At 49.2% G+C, this 20,890-nt stretch overlaps 6 protein-coding genes across 6 annotated transcripts; 3 read left to right on the top strand and 3 right to left on the bottom strand.

Annotated features, from left to right (window-relative positions):
* Positions 1–1,968: 1,968 nt before the first annotated feature.
* Positions 1,969–4,249, bottom strand: LOC117889639 (cytochrome P450 4g1). The gene has a single exon (XM_034794097.1). The coding sequence runs from the start codon at positions 4,134–4,136 to the stop codon at positions 2,478–2,480; it is 1,659 nt and encodes a 552-aa protein (XP_034649988.1). The 5' UTR covers positions 4,137–4,249; the 3' UTR covers positions 1,969–2,477.
* A 1,495-nt stretch (positions 4,250–5,744) lies between these two features.
* Positions 5,745–10,939, bottom strand: LOC117889638 (exportin-6-A). Its single transcript, XM_034794096.1, has 11 exons — positions 10,751–10,939; positions 10,111–10,634; positions 9,726–9,881; positions 9,255–9,637; positions 8,980–9,176; positions 8,491–8,921; positions 7,871–8,420; positions 7,611–7,780; positions 7,279–7,488; positions 6,770–7,214; positions 5,745–6,693 (listed from the first exon to the last, which is right to left on the bottom strand). The coding sequence occupies exons 1-11, from the start codon at positions 10,751–10,753 to the stop codon at positions 6,616–6,618; spliced, it is 3,147 nt and encodes a 1,048-aa protein (XP_034649987.1). The 5' UTR covers positions 10,754–10,939; the 3' UTR covers positions 5,745–6,615.
* Positions 10,940–11,534: 595 nt separating this feature from the next.
* On the top strand, positions 11,535–13,003 carry LOC117896730 (cyclin-dependent kinase 7). Its single transcript, XM_034805198.1, has 2 exons — positions 11,535–11,754; positions 11,856–13,003. The coding sequence occupies exons 1-2, from the start codon at positions 11,659–11,661 to the stop codon at positions 12,840–12,842; spliced, it is 1,083 nt and encodes a 360-aa protein (XP_034661089.1). The 5' UTR covers positions 11,535–11,658; the 3' UTR covers positions 12,843–13,003.
* Positions 13,004–13,026: 23 nt separating this feature from the next.
* On the top strand, positions 13,027–13,965 carry LOC117896749. The gene has a single exon (XM_034805219.1). It carries the CDS (start codon positions 13,150–13,152, stop codon positions 13,861–13,863), a length of 714 nt encoding a protein of 237 aa, XP_034661110.1. The 5' UTR covers positions 13,027–13,149; the 3' UTR covers positions 13,864–13,965.
* On the bottom strand, positions 13,906–20,276 carry LOC117896741. The gene is made up of 5 exons (XM_034805209.1): positions 20,197–20,276; positions 19,549–20,131; positions 19,329–19,479; positions 14,217–14,333; positions 13,906–14,151 (listed from the first exon to the last, which is right to left on the bottom strand). Exons 1-5 carry the CDS (start codon positions 20,272–20,274, stop codon positions 14,034–14,036), a joined length of 1,047 nt encoding a protein of 348 aa, XP_034661100.1. The 5' UTR covers positions 20,275–20,276; the 3' UTR covers positions 13,906–14,033.
* LOC117896721 lies at positions 15,599–18,185 on the top strand. The gene is made up of 2 exons (XM_034805186.1): positions 15,599–15,938; positions 15,993–18,185. Exons 1-2 carry the CDS (start codon positions 15,818–15,820, stop codon positions 17,933–17,935), a joined length of 2,064 nt encoding a protein of 687 aa, XP_034661077.1. The 5' UTR covers positions 15,599–15,817; the 3' UTR covers positions 17,936–18,185.
* Positions 20,277–20,890: the final 614 nt, after the last annotated feature.

Raw genomic sequence — 20,890 nt, 5'->3', positions numbered from 1 at the left:
TTGAGTCATCCTTGCCGTTTTCCTGCCGCTCTTTGTTCGCTGCCACTTCCCCTGAAGCTGCATTGAACTTGACAAACTGAGAATTGGTGCGGGTTCGAGTTCGAGTTCGGGTTCGGGTTCGGTTCGGGTCCAGGTCCCAGCTCCCTGGCCAGGTGTGGGGTCGTCTCATAATGACAACGCCACTCTCCAGTTGAATGGCCACACGACGGGCATCCCGGAAACATCTCAATTATTCAAGTGATTCCATGATTCAAACTCTCGGCTTTAGTCCACATCGAAGTGAAGTAGAATTCTGAATCATTGAGCGACCTTTTCAGTTTATGTAGAAATAAATGTAGATGAAAACCTTACAGCCACTTAATACATTTTATTATTATTTCCCAATGCCTTAAGGTTAGTTTTAACATATAAATAAAATGGGAAAAATAAGCTTGTACTTTGACAAAGAACTGTCCGGCGGTGACCGAACTTCTTGCTGCGAAATTGTATTTTCAAACGTTTCCCACTACAACTACAATGAGTAACATTTTTATATCCTTAGTAATCCAAGTATTATTTTACTCAGTTAAATACCCATTTGAAGCTGGATCTTAGATCTTGCATTTGTCCAAGCAAACATTAATTGCAAAATTTATGTAGGGATATACGAGTAAAGGAAATCCTTGCCAGCACATGCCAAAAGTCCCGAGTCTGGCAGTGAATAGAAAATAAAAATGTCCATTTAATGGCTTGTGGTTGGCGGCATTAGACCTATCGGTGTGGATCGGTACGGCGGTGATCAAAGCGCCTCCTGTGTGTCACGCTTGAAGGACATCCGAGTGTGTCCTAAAAGGGTTTCACCCGCCATAAAAAACTAAACAAATGTACACAAACATCCGGCTAGCAGCCACCACACAAAAAATGGCAATGCGAGGACCGCATTGGATTACAGCTGATCGAACCATCGAGCCAGCCGATGGATGGACACAGGTACAGGGTGCAGGAGGCAGACAAACGCAATTAAATTGGTAACCGTAGCCGTTGGCGGCGGTTCGGTGTCGGTGTCGCTGTCGGCGCTATTTGCCTAGCGCAAAAAAAGGACAATGACCAAACAGAATCGATGTGTGTGCGGAAGGAAGGAAGGAAGCAAGGATGGAAGGACCTGCTGCAGGGATGCTGCGCCCCGAACGGGTTCATTAATCGTGTTTGGCAACTGTGAAAACGGGTAAGGAAGTGCGGCAGAAACCGAAAGGATTTCCGCTTTGTTCCCATCTCGTTTCGTAATCCGATGCTCGTTAATCGATGATCGAGCGAAACGGAACATGGCCTAGGACCAAAAGTGAAAGCCGACTCCTCCAATCATTCAAAAGGAAGCAATGACATGGCGAGACTTTCGAATAAAAAACAAACTCACAAATTAAACTCTGGGTATAGAGATACTCTGAGCTTTTTGCATAAGATCTCGCTGGAATGATCAGATACAATTGCGATAAACTGCTCTCGATTGGCGGACAATGGCATTTTCATTTGTCAGCCTCTCTCGATCGATCGCTGCTGTTAATCGCGTTACAAATCGCCCCACGAAATGAGGTGTCGACTTAAGTGAGCGAAGGGCAGGGATCCCCCGTCTCCTCTATCAATCGTTGCTGCGATCCGCGTAATGCTAACAAATATGCGTGGGTCCCTGTTGAACAGCACAATGACTGTCGTCTGCCCTTGGTCGCGGCTCCGCGGAGAGGCGGCATCAATATTTTGACAGTGGCATCGATTTTGTGGCTGCAGATTGCGTCGCATTAGCGCATTACCCCAATGAGGGCCAGTAGCTACTGGCCCCTCCTTTGTCAATTTCACATTATTTGCCATATAAGCGCGGAGACCAGTTCCCATATGCAATATCAAATGTTTTACGGATGAAGCTATGTTTGTGTCTGCAAGTGAAGTCTACGCGCACTTGTGGCATTGAAAAACAAAATCAGAACTAGAATATTATTCAAATGATTATTTTTGCAGCTCCATTGGCTGCTTGCGATGGCGTAAGTATATTTTTCATATTTTTTGGGTTTCATTCAAACCATGTGACTTAATAAATATTACAATAGACAAAAAAAATCACACTACTTGGCTAGGCAAAAAAAAAGAAGAAAGGAAATGCAAAAAGCGTTTTGAAACGATAAAGAAGGGATAGAAAATGATGGCGGTGCACCGTATAGAGGTTGTACCGCCATTATTTTGTGCGTATTATAGTGTGGGATATTGATATAAGCGCACCACCAGCGTTATGACCAACAAAAAAGGTGTAGTAAAAATATAACAAAAAAACATTGGAGCAAATGGCACCGATGGCTGGATCGATCCCACTCACTCACTTGGTTGACTCTCTGGCTGACTGGCGGCTTCTAACTGTTCGGTTTCATTTCGTTTGCGTTTGCGTTTGCCTTTGCGTTGCGGTGCGGTGCGGTACTGTGCGGTACGGTACGGTATATACACAGTTGGAACGTTTAAGCGACAGTCGCGTACTTGCGCTTCTCCAGGTTGATGTTGAAGCCATTCTCCAGCTTGAGAATGATGTCGGCCTGCAGCTTAAAGTCCGCCTCCGTGTCGGTGCTGTGGACAATGTAGTTGCGGACGATGGTGGAGAGGAGGACCTTCAGCTTGAGCATGGCGTACTTGCGGCCCACACAGCTGCGGGGACCGGCTGAGAACGGAATGAAGGAGTAGTAGTGCCTGTTGGCCATGCGCTCGGGCAGGAAGTTGTCCGGATCGAACTTGGTCGGGTTGGGGTAGATGTCGGGGCGACGGTGGACGCAGTACTGCAGGACGACGACGGTGCTGCCCTTGGGCACGGTGTAGGGGCCGCTGGCCAGCTTCAGGTCATAGTCCAGGCGGCGGGCAATCAGGGGTACTGGTGGGTACAAGCGCAGAGTCTCGAGAATGACACGCTCGAGGTACTTCATCTCCATGGTGTCGGCGAAGGTGCAGTCGCGCAGCATGTTGTCGCCAAAGATGGACTTCTGCTCGGCAAAGACCTTCTCCTGTATGTCCTTGTGGATGCCCATCATGCAGAGGGCAAAGCTGGAGCCGGCCGAGGTGGTGTCGTGACCCTCAAACATAATGGTGTTCACCTCATCAATGATGTCCTTCTCGTTCCACTCGATATCGGGGTTCTTGGCCATCTCAACCATGGCGTCGAGCAGGGCCAGACGGCGCTTGGCGCCCACATCGTTCTCATCAATGTCATCGAGATCGTCGCGGAGTCCCTCCTTCTTGGTGGCAGGTGTGGAAACGGACTGCACCTCGTCGACAATGGCACGCGACTCCTCCTGGAAGTTCTGCTTGCGATCCTTCACCACCTTGCTGGTCATGCCCAGAATGATGTTCATCATGCGGTCGCCCTTCTCGCGCAACTTGGTGAACTTGTAGATCGAGTCCAGGCGGTACAGCAGCTTCACCTGCCGCTTGTGGATGATGTCGCACATGTCGACGACGGCCTGTGCATACTCGAAGCTCTTGTTGCCCTCGGGCAGCTTCTTCACGCCCATGGCGGTGGAGAGCAGGATGTCGACGGTGGTCGTGGACATGTAATCGTGCACATCGAAGGACTTGCCGGTCTCCAGGCCCATGCGGCCCACAACCGTCTTCGAGTGGTTCACAAACGTGGGTACGAAGCTCTTCAGAATGCTCTGATGGAAGGTGGGGGCAATCATCTTGCGATGGTGGCGCCAGTGGTGTCCGTTGCTGATCAGCAGGCCATCGCCGAACCAGGGCTTGAAGTAGCGATACTCCTCGGCCTTGGTCAGATGCTGATGCCCGCTCAGGATCAGCTCAATGTCGTTGGGATTGGTGAGGAAGACGAGGAGGACGTTGCCCAGCCAGGCCTTCATCGTCTCGCCGTACTTGTTCAGGTAGCCGAGTCCCACATTAAGAATCTCAGCATTGCTCAGACCGGCGACCATGTGAGCCTGTCCCAGCAGCGGTAGTCCCGGCGGCGACGGTATGTTGGCCACCATGCGGTACTCCCGGGTATTGCGGCGCCAGTACTCGTACAGGCCCAGGGCCACTATGGTGCCGACCAGGGTGGTGAGCATAGGGCTGAACCCGAGTCCCGATGTCGATGTGGCCGCATGTTGCAGCGTCTCCTGCACCGTGTCCACTGTCATTGTTGCTGCTTCCTTCCTTCCTTCGCTGATTCCTAGTCCGCTAATCCTCCAAGTTGGCTCTAGGTGGCACTGGTGCTTCTCGCTTGCAGTGCTCAACTGTGAGGCTAAACAGGCCGTTGGCTCAATTTTATGCCCGCCGGCCACTGCCTCGGACCGTGGACGCAATCGCCGCGGGGCACGCCAAGAGTCAAGCGTATTCCGGCTGGCGCATCCGCTGGCGGCGAATTAGCAAACCAAATCCATGTCACGTAGTCGTAGCCGTAGCCTGTCGCTCGAAGCGTTTGCCCTTTGGAAGCTCCACTTGCCCGCCTCGTCATTGTCAGCGATGGGTCGATCGGTGGGTCGTTCGTTCGGTCGATTGATTTGCCACACGGCCATGGAAAGTGAGCGCGCGCACACTCTCTTCCGCTTGCTTCCTGCGGAAGTGCCCAGGAGAGAGGGCAGGATGCTCAACGGATTCCGTACTGGCTGGGCTGGGATGGAATGGGTATGCAAAGTGGTTAGTGACTGACGTCTACCTGTGAATGTGATTTACCTGCTGCCTCTGCAGAACGGAGCGGAAGTGGGTGATCTGCCGTGCGCTGTTGTTCCCCTTTCGGGCTGATCCTGTGCAGTGTTTTGCTTTCGCTTTTCATTAAATTCAATTTCGGTGCTTTTGTTCGCAACACCTGAACAAAAATTCAAAAATTACACAAAGGCCATGGGGAACTGCAGACAAAAGGAAGGAAGCTGTCGCTTTTATTATCCTCCAGAGGAATACCTCCTCCTGCTCCTCCTCCTGTTCATCCTCCTCCTCCTGCCATGCTACGTTTCTGGTGTTTGTTATTTCAAGTGATCCTTTTTACTATTTATTTTCATTTGCAATTGGATTAGTTCTACTTTCAGCAGGCCCGAGCGCGTGTCCAGAGCGTGTCGTGTGCACTAACAGAAGTTCTTTTGAGTTCAACCTGCAAGTTATTATGTAAACATACAAAAATATAACAATTATCCACGCTAAAAACCATTCCAATTGTTTTACCAATTTCATTTGCAGGTTAAACCGATCACAGCTGCTAGCTTGCTACGGAATCTGTGTGGTAATAAGCAAAGCAGACTCTACACTCTGCAATCCCATCTAAGTTGCATTCCAAAATATCCAATTTTGCTGCAAATTCGGGTATTTCAGATCATTCTGACTCGATTAGCTGACCATGCACTGCAGTGCACTGCTTGCACCGCTTGCACTGCTTGCACAACACGTGAGTTCGCATTTAAATTCAAATACAGAATTAAAGAAAAAATTTGAGAGTCCGACACAAAAAGAGTTTATATTAAGCACTGCGAAATCTTAAGTCTTTCCCTCCTTGATGCTTCCAAGTCCTAGAATTGCCCGATGATATTATCACCTTATTTTTGTTGTTGTTCTTCGTTGTGTTTAAAAGGTAAAAATAGTTTTATTGCATTTCTGATTGAATTGAACGGTCTTGTGAAAACATTTTTGAATTCAAAGAATTAAAATTAACTTAAATCGAAATCGGTTCGGACTTGAATATGGATTTGCATTGATCGTTTTCAGTTTTCTGTCTGCTGTTTGCTGCATAAATAAATTACATATGGTGTTGGCGTGAGTATGTTTGAGTGTGTGTTTTAGTTTCTGCTCTTTCTTATGACGTAGCTGATTTACACAATTTGATATATGCTAATTAATTTATGTATATGAATACGTACATGATTGTATGTAGACGTTGGTATACACTATATGCTAACTATATGCAGGTATAGGCATGACTTTTATCGATTTACTCTGATGACAGAACCAAAACGTGGCTATGCATATCCATGTACGAGTTATGTATGTATGTACGTATGTATGTATGCATGTAATAATAGTATGTAGTAGATAATGATACAAAAAATGCAATATGTGATTTGTATGTTCTTTAGACTTTACATACAATTATGTGTTCTCTTTTTTTCAAACGGAATCGCGCATTACAAGCTAAACAATGTCTTTTATCGATTGAATGAATTCTGTTTTCGACCATTGGCGGTCACAAAAACATGCCCCAAAACATATTAAAAAAAACAAAAATGTTATATAAAATATAAAACTCAGACGGCGTGGGGGCACCACAAATGACTTTCGATGACAAGGAACAAAGCGTACGAGGCACGGGACTGGGGACTGGGGACAAGGAAGTGTGGAGAGTGATACAGTGGAACGCGAACAGAACGTGAGAGCTGAGCACAAATGACACAAGAGTTTAGGCAAGGCACATGCCCATCCACACTGGTGGGCACGGCACTCGAGAGTATGGCATACACGAGTCAAAAACAAAAGGAAAAGAATACAATTGATAAATCGATATGCAAGAGAAGTACAAGGGACTAGCGGGTCAACGTGTAAGCACATTACACAAGTCAAAAGTCAAACCGAGCGCGTAATTAGTTGGGATTGGGATTAAGCTTAGAAAAGGGGAGGGGGAGAAGGAGTAGGCGCCTACGTTGTCTCACTGAGATGCGCACAGTGGGCATCTTGCATCAATTGCGTGAGTCTCTGCGTAAACGTTGGAATGTCCTGCAAATTAAAAAGAAACAAAATGTAAACCTCTCGAATCTTGCCTCGAATTGCACGACGCTGCTTTGATACTCACACTTGTCTGGCAGATCTCCTCGAGCACCGTCTGTGCCACCGGCAGCGAGGCATGGCCAAAACTCTCGAGCAACTGCCGCCGATCCACCTGGCCCATGGCATACAGCGCCTGGGCAATCATGTCAAAGTGCAGGCTGCCCTCACCACTCAGCAACAGATTGAGCAGGGCCCGTTGAAACGAGGCCAGCAGCTGCTCCTTGAACAGTGCCCGCTGGTACAGACGACTGCGCTCGTTCACGTTCTGCATGGAGAAGAGCACACTGCGCACATTGCTGGGATCCGTGCCACTGACCAGCATCTGGCCGTAGGCATTCAGTATTGCCATAAAGTGTGCCGGATGCAGGTTGTCGCTGCAGTTGAAATTGTTCGAGCCGCCTCCACCACTGGCGCTATGCCCGTTCGACAGCTGGTTCTTGTAGAAGAACTGCCACTTACACGTAAGCACACTGCACGGGCGAAAACCAGTTAGTCAATAGGAATGGCTACGGAACGGTAAGGAAAGTATCTCACCTGTCGAACAGGGCGTAGAGCAGGCTAGTAATCTCACTGCTGTCGGTGGCCGCATTCTGTTGCTGCAGCAATGGCAGTATCTGCTGTGTGCTAAAGTCCAGAATCGATGGCAGCAGCCCCAGCGATGCGCTGCCCGGCTGTTCCACAATGAGCTTAAACATCTGAAGAATCTTTTCCATCACAGCCAAGCGGCTCAGCGTCAGTTGATCCCTTTTGAGTTGCCAAACGAACATGAAAGCGAAAGAGAAGGAAATACAAATGGGTTTAGCTTGAATCGGAAAGAGAGGCAGGCTGAGAATGGCATGGAATGGCAGTTTGGTGGATTGGCCAACCTGCTGCTGACACTGATAAACAGTGTGATCATCTCCTTGATGAACTGGGCGCCCAGATGCGTGGGCAATGATCGCAGCATGCTCAGACTGAATTCGGCCACCGTAATGGCCATGGCAATGCTGCTTAGGCCATAGCTATTGAAGATCGTCAAAGCCTTGTTCAGGATGGGCTGCAAAACAAAAAAGAAAAGGAGAAGCAGAAGCAGAAATCAAAGATTAGCTCGGATTTGGTTGCTTTGCTATGTGCTTCCACCACCCACCTTGAACGTGCTGGCCAACATGTCCTTGGCATTGCCACCAGTGGCCTTGAAGTACTCGATGAGTGATGTGAATGTGCCAAGCAGCGTGAGCGTGGTGGCTGTCACCTTGCTCTCGCCAGCCACACTCAGATCGAGGTCAAGAAAGTTCTGGGCCAGGCCCTGGATGTACTCGCGCAGCATCCACTGGCGCCGCTGGTAGTCCTGCTGCTGCTCGGGTACACACTTCCAGGGCAGCACCATGTAGCTCACAAGACTGATGTGCACATTGATGCAGACCTGACGCGGCAGTTGCGTGCCCAGGCGTGGGCCGGCCTGCAGGAGGCTCTGGATCTGTGGAATATCCAGCAGGCACTTGGGCCGTATCACAGTTGAGATGAAGAGCAGCAGCTCGCTGGCCGCCTGCTGCACAATGGGCGAGGCGGCCGACAGCGAGTTATTGTAGGCAAAGATGCTGCCCAATATGGCGAAGAGGCGATGCAGCAGCTCCTCGCTGCTCATTGCCTTCGACAGCGGGAAGATGCTGCGTATGGCCAGCAGAACTTGAGCGTAGCTAAAAGATTAGGATTACAAATTAAAGATTAAAGCGCAAGGGCAAAGGCAATGGCAACTCAATCGCTTACAGGTTATCCAAATCAGTCTGAAAGGTGGCCTTGTCCATGTCCGTTCCCCCGATGCGATTGCTGGCCAGGAGCTGCAGCGTCTGCAGCAGGCTGTCGGAGAGCATTTGCAGCTGGGCCTCCATCTCGTCGGCCACACCCGGGGCGGCTGTCGCGGTGTCCATCAGCGGGGCCAAGCGCACCACCGCCTGGCAGACGGTGGCAAAATCGCGCAATATCTCGCCCACATTGGCATGCTTGAGCTTTCGGGCTGCCTCATAGGAGCGGCTGCTGCCATGTTCAAGGGCATGCTCCAACGACATCAGATACATCTGCGGACGTGACCAGTGGGCAAAGACTTGTGCGAAGACAATGTGAGCGCCCCGGGTGCTGGCCAAGAGGGCGAGGCACTCGAAGCATTGGTCAAGGAACTGCTGCCACTCGGTGGTGGGGGTCTGTCGTCCGAGGGATGAAGATAAATCAATTGGATTGAATGCAAATTTAATGACTTACATCATCCTCCATGAGCTCGTTGTCCAGCACCTCCAGTTCGGGCTTGTTCGCCTCGAACTGTGTGCGTCGCATGATCTCATCGACCAGCTGCGTGAACACATGATTAAAGCGCGTTATCTTCGCCGGCTGCTGGGCAATCCCCTTAATAATAGGCGACCAGATATCCAGTTTCTCTGTAAAGTCGAGAGCGCCATGCACTGCACATGGGATTGAATTTGGGAACAATTAATTTAGGTGTAGGTTTGGGTTTAGGTTTCGCGCAGGCGGAGACTTACATTCTGTGGTGCAGCCGTAGAGCTGATTGAGAAAAGTCTCGAGCACTTCGGGCTCCTGCATCAGCTTTCCCGCATACTTTGTGGTGTAGAGGCGCAGCAGCTCACGAAACTTGTCGCTGTACATCTCGCTCTGCTGCTTGTTGACATTGTGCTGCTCCAGCAGACTGCTGACGCCGCCCATAAGGGTGCCGGCATAGGGCAGCGGCTTCTGCAGGTACAGCAGCTCGTTCAGCACGGACAGGGCAGCCAGGGAGATGGGCTCGTTGGCTGGTCGCCATTGAGATAGATCGAGTATGCTCATAAGGAAGTACTCCGAGATCAGTTCAGTGCGTATCCAGGAGACCAAATGTTGCACACAGCCGAGCAGCTCCAAAATAGAGGAACTGCAATAGACAGTCAGAATGGACAGAATGGATGAATCTCTCGTGTGGGAGTCTCTGCTGTATGGGATGGGGGGCTGTGGATACATACCTTAGTTGATTGTCATTTGGCAGCGCTGAGGTTAGACTAAAGTCCATGAGGGTGTTTGGTATGGTCGATTGGATGTCTTTGCCGTTGATGTGGCAGACGGCGATTAGTAAATATTTGGTGACTAAATCCATTACATCGGGTATACACATGGAAATGCTGAAACACACACACGACATCCAAGAGAACAGATGGTGGAGGAGTGGAGCCAGTGCCAGTGCCAATGCCAATGCCAATGCCAATGCGAATGCAAATGCAGAGGGATTAGTGCACAATTCAGGACACAATCCGGGACAGTCGACATCGTGGACAAGAGCAAGCAAACAAACAAACAAACAAAGGTGTGAGCGGGGATGCAGGATGCAGGAATTGCTGCACAGTCACTTACCAGGAGTAGAAGTACTGTTTCCATTCGGTGGTCAGGTCGCCGCGATTACTCACCACCTCCTCGGACGTGACGCGCAACAGATTGATGCCAAGGACAAAGCGGGTCTTTGTCAGCTCCATGCAGTGCTGCATGTAGTTGGGATCTTGTTCGGGGAACTCGCGTTTCCCCATCAGCGCTATCAGCTGCGCCAGCGTGTCCCGGTGCCGTCGCGCCGCATTCAGCACACCCAACTGGGCGTAGGTGTTCCACAGAGTTTCGCGCAACTGGGCGCGATCCGAGGGCGTTAGCTGGGCCCAGCGACGTGTTATCGTATGCTCCAGAGTGGAGGTGCTGAAGAACCACAGGAACTGGTTGTCCGTGAAGCTGTTGCCAGCCGTGGCCACACGCAGGCACAGCTGCCATGCCTCCGGCTGCGACTTGAAGGCCAACAGATTAGTCTCAATTTCACGTTTGCGTGCATTGCTCGTCGTTGGCTGGTAGAACTCGTGCAGCAGCACCTCCACCGTCGACATAGATGCAGCATGCTATCCAAGAAAGGAAGTGGTGTGAATCAGCAACAGTACCAATGCCAGTTGCAGCACCAGCGCCAGACCAATCAGCGGTGGGCGGCGGATGGGAGGAGGCTATGACTTGGGCTTACCATTTTTTTATTTTTGTGGACGACACGTAGGTGCGCGCGACCCCCCCGCGGTTGTGTGTGATGTACTTGGTGATTGCGCTTTCAGTCCCTGGGTGGATTTGTGTACATCAGCAGTCGGCGACAGTAAATTTCATGTTTTCTTTGTGTATATAGTCGCGAATTCAGTGCAATCGTGTGACCGCAGAAATATACCAAAACTCACCAGCTGACCCTCAGAAATATACCGAAAATATAACGAGCAGAACTCCGAACTTGGCCCACTTGGCCACGCTCTATTTAAACAATTGAACACTTTGAGTAAAGCCGAGATAATTATGTTTGGCTTCATATTTCTAGCATGCCAAGGCTCTCAGCACAAACCATATAATTTATTCGCATTCACTCAATTGAATTTGAATATTTTACATTTTCAGATAAACCATCGAGCTGGAGAAAGAGCGATATTTACGGGCGATTACATTTATGTTTACGAAGATTAAGAGCATATGACACTAGGCCTTTGCTAATGGGAGACAAAATGCAAATTGGTGTTCGCAGCTAATTCTAGAAAAGTATACCGGCTCAGTCACAGAACTGAGAAATTGTTTGGGACAAAATTATGTTTTACTACACACACAGCCATCAAGCAAGCAAAATGGAAAATGCATATATTTCTTTCGGGCTCACTGCATACTTTTCTCCATAAGGCTATCTCTTTGCAGCTAACAAAAGCTAGCAAAGTCCAATGTTTTTTTGGCTATACAGCACCACAACGATGTTTGTCATCGATGTCTCGATTCGATAGTACCGGCGCAAGCCAATCGATTGCTTGTGTGCAATTTAATTAATTTTTGTGTTTGGTTTTTGTTTCCAGTGCCAATTTAACGTTCGTCAATTCCATTGATTTGCCCGATTGATTTGTGTTATTAATGGTGCTTAGCGGAGAAGCTGGCACCCAAATGTTGCCCCACAGCAGCGACAAAGGCGACCGCTATGCCAAACTCTCGTTCCTTGGCGAGGGTCAGGTGAGTTGTCTGCCGCTAAAAGCCTCTATATTGTTCGCCGCTCAATTCACTTTCAATGCATTTGATGGCTTTGCTCTGTTGTGTTCCATGTTGAACCGTAGTTCGCCATTGTGTACAAGGCCCGGGACACAGTGACCAGCCAGATTGTGGCCGTGAAGAAGATAAAGCGTGGCAGCCGCGAAGATGCGCGCGATGGCATCAATCGAACTGCCTTGCGTGAGATCAAAATTCTGCAGGAGCTGCAGCACGAGAACATCATCGGTCTGGTGGATGTGTTCGGGCAGCTGTCGAACGTGTCGCTGGTGTTCGACTTCATGGACACCGACCTGGAGGTGATCATCAAGGACACCAAAATCATACTCACGCAGGCGAACATCAAGGCGTACGCCATCATGACGCTGCGCGGCCTGGAGTACCTGCACCTACACTGGATCCTCCATCGCGATCTGAAGCCCAACAATCTGCTGGTCAACAGCGACGGAGTGCTCAAGATCGGCGATTTTGGCCTGGCCAAGACATACGGGTCGCCGAATCGCATCTACACCCATCACGTGGTAACGCGCTGGTATCGGTCGCCCGAGCTGCTCTTTGGCGCCCGCCAGTACGGCACTGGTGTGGACATGTGGGCCGTCGGCTGCATTCTGGCCGAGCTCATGCTGCGCGTGCCTTTCATTCCCGGCGACTCAGATCTTGATCAGCTGACCCGCATCTTCGCCACCCTGGGAACACCCACAGAGGCCGAGTGGCCGTACCTGGGGAAGCTCCACGACTACCTACAATTCCGTCACTTCACGGGCACCCCGTTGCAGAACATATTCACTGCCGCCGACAATGACCTCATCCACCTAATGCGCCGCCTCTTCGCCATGAATCCGCTGCGTCGCGTCTCCTGCCGCGAGGCCCTCAGCATGCCCTACTTTGGCAACAAGCCGGCGCCCACCGTCGGTCCCAAGCTGCCCCTACCCTCGGCCATTGTGGCAGCCAATGCCAAGGCCGACGAGAAGCCCGGCCAAGCGGTCAAGCGGAAGCTGGTGGAGACCACCGTTCGCGGCAACAGCCTGCCACAGAAAAAGCGGCTGCAGTTCTAAGTTGCCGCCAAGCTACCAAGCTACCAAGCTGCCAAGCTGTTTAGCATTTAATGTAGAGACCTAAGACCCACGAGACAAAAATGTGTCCAAACCATTGTTGAGATTGCGTTCAGTACGAGTTAATATTGTCCATTAAAGATGTGAAGAGTGCTCGAAAGTGAGACCAAGAGTGTATTGCCCGGGCACCAGATGTCATTTTACATCAATTGTGTAACCCAAAATAGTCAAAATCCCAATCCCAATCCCAATAATTGAGCCAAATTTTAGTGTAATTTTCGTTGCACACCTCGTTGCAGGAGTAGTTGCCATGTCCAACCAGAAACAGAACAAGGCGCAGGCGCAGGCGCAGGTTCTGGCGCCGAGCCAGACTCCGGCCCAGCTCCAAGAGCCGGACAAGCGAGCATCAGACGAACAGGCGAGACGCCATCGTGCCAAATTGCGATTCACCTATGGGAACATGATCTCAAACGCAAATCTGAATCGAATGCGCAATAAGCTGAATGCCGAAGCAGGTGAAGCGCCAGCAGCAGAGGCAGCTAAAAGATCATCCACGCAGGAAGCAGCGGGTCAAAGACTGCGTCGCATCTCTTCCACCTTCGAGTTTGTGAGCAATGTGAAGGCCGGCGGCTGCGCGGCTCTGCCCCACGAGGACAACGAAGCGGATGGGCGCGAGGAGCGGGCCGAGGTGCTCATACGCAGCCAGGTGATGCCCCAAGCTCCAGATCCAGCCGCAGCCCCAGCCCCAGTCGCTCTGCCAGAGCCAGTGAAGGAGCCGGAGGAGGAGGAGGAGTTGCCGCCGCTTGATGACTGGGAAAGCAGCTATGCACGGGCATCGGGCTCATCGCGTGCCATCGAACGCTGGCAGCAGCTGAGCAGCAAGGTGACGTCTCTGTTCTGTGCACGCCGCTACACCGACAGCTCGGAGACGCCTGTGGCCAAGACGCGACGTCTACGCGAGCAGCGGGAAGTGCTACAGATCTTCACCAGACCCTTCCTCGTGAATCGACGCAAGCGGGAATAGAGATTGAAACCCCATTGAAACCAGTCGCCGGTAGCCTTTGTGCTTAATCAAATTCAATTCATTCACGTTATACGATATACATCTCCCTCTCCGTTCTCTCCACTTCCATTTCACATTCACATCGTCTATTGGGGGTGGGGCAATTGGCAGCACAGCTTCGGCTTCACCGACTATTGGCAGCGGCATCTGTCGCGCGGGCAATCCGACTCGAAATTGAGGCATTCGTCCATGCAGTAAGTGTCGGCTCCTTCGCGTCCCGCCAGCTCCCCAATGGCCACGCAATCCTGACTGCAAAACAAATTTAGGGATTATCTATCTGCGCATCGCCAGGCACTCTCTCTCGCTCTACTTACGGACAGTGGCAGGCCTCCTCCGGACAATTTGGTGGATAGCGAAGGCAGTTGAGCTCGCACCAGTGATCGATGCCAGGCAACGTACGGAATGCCGGTGCCCCAATGCACTTTTGATCTCTGCAAAGAAAGATTGATTTCACATCAATGAAGATGAGTGGCTGGAGAAGGTCCATGACGCTATTCTAATCTGCTCTTCCTTCAACATTTGATGAAGGAGAAACACTTGTTCCCCAACTCTGTATATCCTAGACATTTATGTCACTCATTTGGAAAGTAAACAACTCTCGTTACTCCGCTAGAGAGAGCACACATCATCAGACAGTTGTCCGGCAAATACTTCCAGCAAATGTCCGTAGTTTTTCCATACCAAAAAAGGGGAAACTAAATTGTAAAAACTCCAAATTAATCTTTTTGCATTGCGTTTGGCGTTCGGAATGTTCAGCGAGATGCAGCAGGGACGCAATGAGCTTGAGGAGCGACGCAGGCGTACAGAGCTGCGCATCAGCTACGGCAATGCCAGGTCTGCCATGAACATGCGCGGCTCCAGGCAGACGGTCAAGATCCAAACACCCAGCACCGACATCGTCATGAGGCATCGAATCGCCAATCCCATTGCCTCGCTGGAACGCGGTCTGCCGATGTACAGCGGCTACGGCTACCATCTGGACAGATGCTTTCATTCGCCCTCGCTAATGCAGGACCTGGACCTAGAAATGACCGTGGGAGAGCGTGATCGTAATCGATTTGAGCCCATCGTTTGCGAGGCACTGCCAAAGACACCGTCCAACAATAGGTATCCCATGATCCAGAAGCTCAAGTCGAAGCTAAAGTCCAAGCTGACGGGCAATTCCAAGAACCAAAGCAAGGCCTAGAGGAGAGCATCAGAGCAGAAGATTTCAGCAGAAAGTCCCATAAAATATTGACGTAACCGCCAAGAAGTTAATAAGAAACGCAATGCATTAAACAAACCAAGCAACAAAAATAAACCTTTGACTGGAAATGTAAAATGTAGCTTAGTTATTGGAGGGTTTCAACCGCTCATCTTGGGTGGATTGATTGCATTTCCTGCTGAAAGCAAAGGTTCTTGTGTGGCCAAAGGGAGAACATTTCAAATACAGTTAGATAAGAACTTTAGGTATGAGTCTGCAAAGATTGAGTGCAATATCTTTGTCAGTGTGGATCCCACAGAACTTTTACTTAATGACCAATTAACCGAATGACTAACTGCTGATTTGTTAGAGAGATAACGTGGATAATAATTACATCCGATAAGCTTTGAGGTATTTTTTCCTAGTTCTATTATTGATGAGTGTATGATCTCCAGGTGTACCTTTGAGATCTAGGCTGCATTTTGATTTCTGTCTATAACATTCGATGTTTTGGATAAGAAATTTCCCATTCTAACAGTGATTTCGGTCCGGAATGGAAGTTGTCTGATCTCCAGTCTGAAATATTCGAAATATATTTTTTTATCATCGTAAAACACAGAGATAAATCTCAAACATTTTGAGTCCAAGAAATAGAAACACAACAAACTAAATAAAACAAACAGATTGCCCAAGAATGGCTGAAGTATTGGAGCACCTTCGGCAAAAAGAAAAATGGCCCAGGCGCAGGCCCAGGCCAAGGCTCGAGCTTGCCGGGTGCCGCTTCACCGTAAGCCGCAGCTCGTAAATATGGGTATGCCCACGAACAGATTGGATGTGCAATATCCACCAAATGGTAAGTTGTTATCTCCTCTGCCGGACTTCCTTTTTGGCTTACCCTTTTGGTCAGCCCAAATCCAGGTGCGATCGGGACGCAGTCGTCGCCTGTCGGCGGGAGTCCATAACAATCAACGTTTCGGTGAGTCCACACCACTTGTGGCAGGTCTCGCTATGGCAGCACCCACTTCACTTCCGAATAAATGTTCTGCGAAGAGGAGTTTTCTGCCACGCGTCGCTGGACTCCCCCGCCGAGTCCAGCCAAACGTTGCAACGTTGAAAGAATTCAAGACGCCACTGGCCCGGCCTGTGCCCAAAAAGAATATGCCACGCCCCAAAGCCCAACAACTGGCGGTGCTGAACAATAGTAATGTCAGCGGCACCAGCGGCAGTGGCAACAACGGGGAGCTGATCGCTCAGGTCGGTATGCCGGAGGCTGATTCGGAGGCGGAGGTGCCCACCTGGGACAATGTCCAGGAGCTGTTGACTTTTCCCCGATTGCATAACAGCAGCTGTGATCTCCATCCACGCACCCTTACGGCCAGCTGTGACTCCCTTCATTCCGATAAAAAAACTAACGATGATTCCACCAACTCCATTATGGAAGACAATTCCGATATCGAGGAACTCGAGGCACACACTTGGGATGAGGAGACCGTGAAGACGTTCAACGAGAGCTGCCAGCAGCTGAACGAGACGGTGACCAACCTCAAGTCGATAAACGAGCAGATAGAAGCATCCGCCGCTTCGAAGGAGCAGAAGAGAAAGCAGAGTCTGTTCAATGAACACATGATCCAGGAGCTGAAGATGCTGACAAAGATGAATATACAGATGCATGGCAATCTTCAGGCCATTATCGGTTCGGTGTTACGCACGGAAGGAGGAGGCCCGTCAGATGTGCCACCGAAACCACAGAATCCTGCGGAAACGCCGACCAACAACAACAGCACCACCCCGGGCACCAACGATTTGAGCCCTAGCGAATCCTTCTGCAGCTTCTACTCACCGTCCCCCTGCTTCAGATCCATCCAATTCTGCCACGAGGAGGTCATGGCATCGGAAGTGCATATACCTCGCTTAACGGCCGAGTCCGTGGTATGTGGCATTGTCAACGAGTACATAATGATTCGTACGTCGGACTCCGAGTCCGACACCGATGACGAAAACGAAGTTGAAAATAAGTCGGATGCTGAGTCGATTGATATTTTCTATGATTTTTCCCAGTATCCCCCCTTAATGACTCACGAAGACGAAAAGAAGTCGGATGCTGAGTCGATTGATATCTTCTATGATTTTTCCCAGTATCCCCCCTTAATGACTCACGAAGTCGAAAAGAAGTCGGATGCTGAGTCGATTGATATCTTCTATGATTTTTCCCAGTATCCCCCCTTAATGACTCACGAAGTCGAAAAGAAGTCGGATGCTGAGTCGATTGATATCTTCTATGATTTTTCCCAGTATCCCCCCTTAATGACTCACGAAGACGAAAAGAAGTCGGATGCTGAGTCGATTGATATCTTCTATGATTTTTCCCAGTATCCCCCCTTAATGACTTACGAAGTCGAAAAGAAGTCAGATGCTGAGTCGATTCATGTCTTCATTGATATATCCCAGTTTCCCGACCTAAAGTTCCTCGAAGGCAGCCTAGTGGAGTCGTGGATGCTGATTCAATTGCTAACTTTGGCCCTAACGGTGCATCCCGGCACCCGGAAATCCCGCGGACCTGGACTCAAGGTCAACAAGCGAAAGACGACACGTTTGAACGGAAAACGGACAAAGTCTTCCAAAAAGTTCCGCGATGGCAGCCAAGTGGAGGCGTGGATGCTGATTGAATTGCTAACTTTGGCCCTGACGGTGGATCGCAGCACCCGGAAAGCCCGTGAACCTGGGCTCAAGGTCAACAAGCGAAAGACGACACGTTTGAACGGAAAACGGACAAAGTCTTCCAAAAAGGTCAACACAAGTCTACGATTGGCAAGAGTGGAGGCCGACTCCGCAAAGGATTGCTGTCAATAATTGTTCAAGACAATCCTGATGGGGTCGCACAGTGGCTCTTGATCCTCTTGCTGATCATGGCCCTGATCCCGCCGCTCATTACCCACACCACAAACACTGCACCACATGACGTTCCCCAATTTCTTGATGTTGCTAATGATTTTTGCTTCTAATGTGGTTTTTCAAAATTTCTTAAAGTTCAGTGAAGTCCCTGGCCCTGGCCATCGCCCACTTCCAGCCATTTCGTTTCGCAAACAACAACAAAAAAAGTCTAAATTATGTTTTCCAGCTTACGATTGATAACGCCCACAAGCAACAGAGACTCAGATCAATGTTAATAAATAAATTTCTTGTGTATTGAGTCCCAGGACTATGCCCCAGAAACCAGAACCAAGCGAATCCTGCGAAACGGCAATGCCCGAAACAGAAAACAATATAAATTCGAGTATTATATTTGTTTTATGTTTATTTAAGCATTCATATACAGCAAGTGTCTTTTCTATGAGTATGTGGATGTGTCTGTGTCTGTGTGTTTGAAACCATAACCGCGTTTTTTAACAACCGTTTGCTTAATATTTACGAATGAACGCATTTACCTTTTACCCGTTTCGGAAGCCACTCTAGCCCGGTTCATGGCGTGAAGAGCATACCTTGGGTACAGTACAAATCGGGTAAGCTGTGTAGGCGGATATCGGGTGGCGGGTATCGGGTATATGCTAATAGGCAGTGTATCGGGTAGCATTTAGCGGGTAGTAAGCAGTTAAGCGTGGGCTCGTTTGCGCGCATGCCGCGTGGCATTGCTAAAAACCAAAGCAAGAGTTAGAATTGTGTGCTCAAATTGTAGATTTTCAAAGAGATTGAAGCAACGAAACGGTTAAGGAATGAACATGGTGCGAGGTTAAGGACAGCACAGGAAAGTAGAGACAGAAAAGAAGCGTAGATAGCCAAGCGGCTAAAAATAACAAAACCAAATATAATATATGTATATTCAAAGGGCAAGAAACGGAATGAACCAAAATGTATGTAAAATCAACAGAAATCGATATACTAAAGTAATGCGCGAAACTGCGAGGAATCGGCAACGAATCGGTTAAAAGCCAGAAGTGAAAGTAGATTAAAAAACGAATCGCAATTAATAAGTAAGTATATGTACATATGTGTGTCTTAAAATTATATTGAATCGATAATGAAACGGTTATGAATAGTATTATACAAGAGCCAGAAAAGAGGTCAAAGCAATGATTAAAAAAGTGCGGACTAAATCTAGGCTACAAATATTGGGGAAATATTTAAATTGATATTGAAACGGTTATTTTTTGTTTCAAATAATAAAATATGCTAAAAAATACAACAAATTTGTACAGCTTTTCTTTGCGAAAGCAACGTGGGAACCCACACCTTACACCGTACTCACCGCACAATCAAAGGGAAGACATTGTTGTCCTCGGGCGCCCGATAATCCCGATAGTAGAGCAGATATGGCGATTTATTGTTCACGAAAATGGGTGGCACACCACCGCCAGTGTTCGAAATGATGGCTATATCGGCGCAATTCCTGAATGTCTCTGTGCAGTGGAGGATATTTCAAGGATATGAGGTCCAGCAAAGAGAGATCTCTGTCTTTAGTAACTTACCAGCCTTGCCACAGCCCACGGCTTCGGTGCCATTGGCACAGGTGCCCCACATATTGGCCGTGTAGTATGTCCACTGGAGGACGCACTGGGTGCAGGTGACGTAGGCCGGCAGCCTCACACGGTAGCGGAAGATGTCCTTCTTCTTGGCATCGCGCGGTATGAGGTAGCGGTGCTCCCGACTGCCTGAGATCAGCAGCGGATAGCGATCGAAGCACTCCTGGGTGGCCTCCTGGCGCGGATTGTTGTTGGGGCAGAGGAACATCTCGAAGCGGCCGTAATGGTTGGCTGTCAGCTCCACCTCCACCTCGATCTCCTGGCCGGAGGTGTAGTACCGAGAGATGATGCCCTTGGCGAACTCTCCGCCCGCCTCGTGCGGTCGCGGCGACTTCACGTGATAGGCATCCCCGCAGACGCCGCAGCGTCCGCTGTTCTGCTCCCACTGCACCGCATAACCGCCACAGAAGAGCTCGTTGTCGTTGTAGTTCACCGGATTGGGATACCCAAAGCGCCACATGGCATTGCGAGCCGGCGGGTCCATCAGGCGTCCGTGCCCCAGCACCGAACCAACGCCCAGCAGCAGGCACTGAAAAAGGTAGAGCAGCGCATAGGTCTTGGGCTTGGTTACTCGTCACTCGTTTTGCCTCTTACCAGAACCACCTGGAGTGTGCTCATTGTCCAGCCCGAGCCCGAGTCCGAGCCCGAGCCAACTGTCATCTGTCGCCGCATCTCCTGCCTAGAAAAAAAAATGTTTATGTAATGAGATGCGAATTCAATTTCAGATATTCAATCGAATTCATGCCCTGGAAACGGGTTCTTGGGGGAACAGTGGAACGAGGACTACAGACTGTACTAGTATCACTCAAGGTAAATAATTGGTTTCAAATTCAAAGATGGTTTGAGCCAAGGCAACTCTGTAATTAAAGAATGATCCATGAAGTTGAGTCTGTAATAGTTTCCCTCACAGCCAGAAGGCAACAGTCGGATATCTTTGGTATCGACGCGACATAACGATACTCGTACTTGGTCTCGCCTTGCTTGATTTTCTAGCTCTATGAGGTGAGTTATGGCCACAAATATTAGAATTATTTGTGCAGATTTCAAAATGGAAATATATTGACGAATTTGCACTTCAATTGTGGAATTCCGAAGTGGCAGAGTCAAGGAATAAGGTAAACTGAACAATAAATACAATAACGATAATAAATGAAAGGTTAATTCTAAAGTAAGCAACTACAACAACACTTGGCAATCCATAAAGATTAAAATCAAACCTTTTTAGATATTTTTTAGATCTTTAACTTCTGAATCAGAATTCGATTTGCTTTTCTTTTACCGAAATTCC

This window comes from Drosophila subobscura, chromosome A (assembly GCF_008121235.1).
Source record: "Drosophila subobscura isolate 14011-0131.10 chromosome A, UCBerk_Dsub_1.0, whole genome shotgun sequence".
In the NCBI taxonomy this organism is placed as follows: domain Eukaryota; kingdom Metazoa; phylum Arthropoda; class Insecta; order Diptera; family Drosophilidae; genus Drosophila; species Drosophila subobscura.
This window is presented reverse-complemented; position numbering and strand designations above follow the sequence as displayed.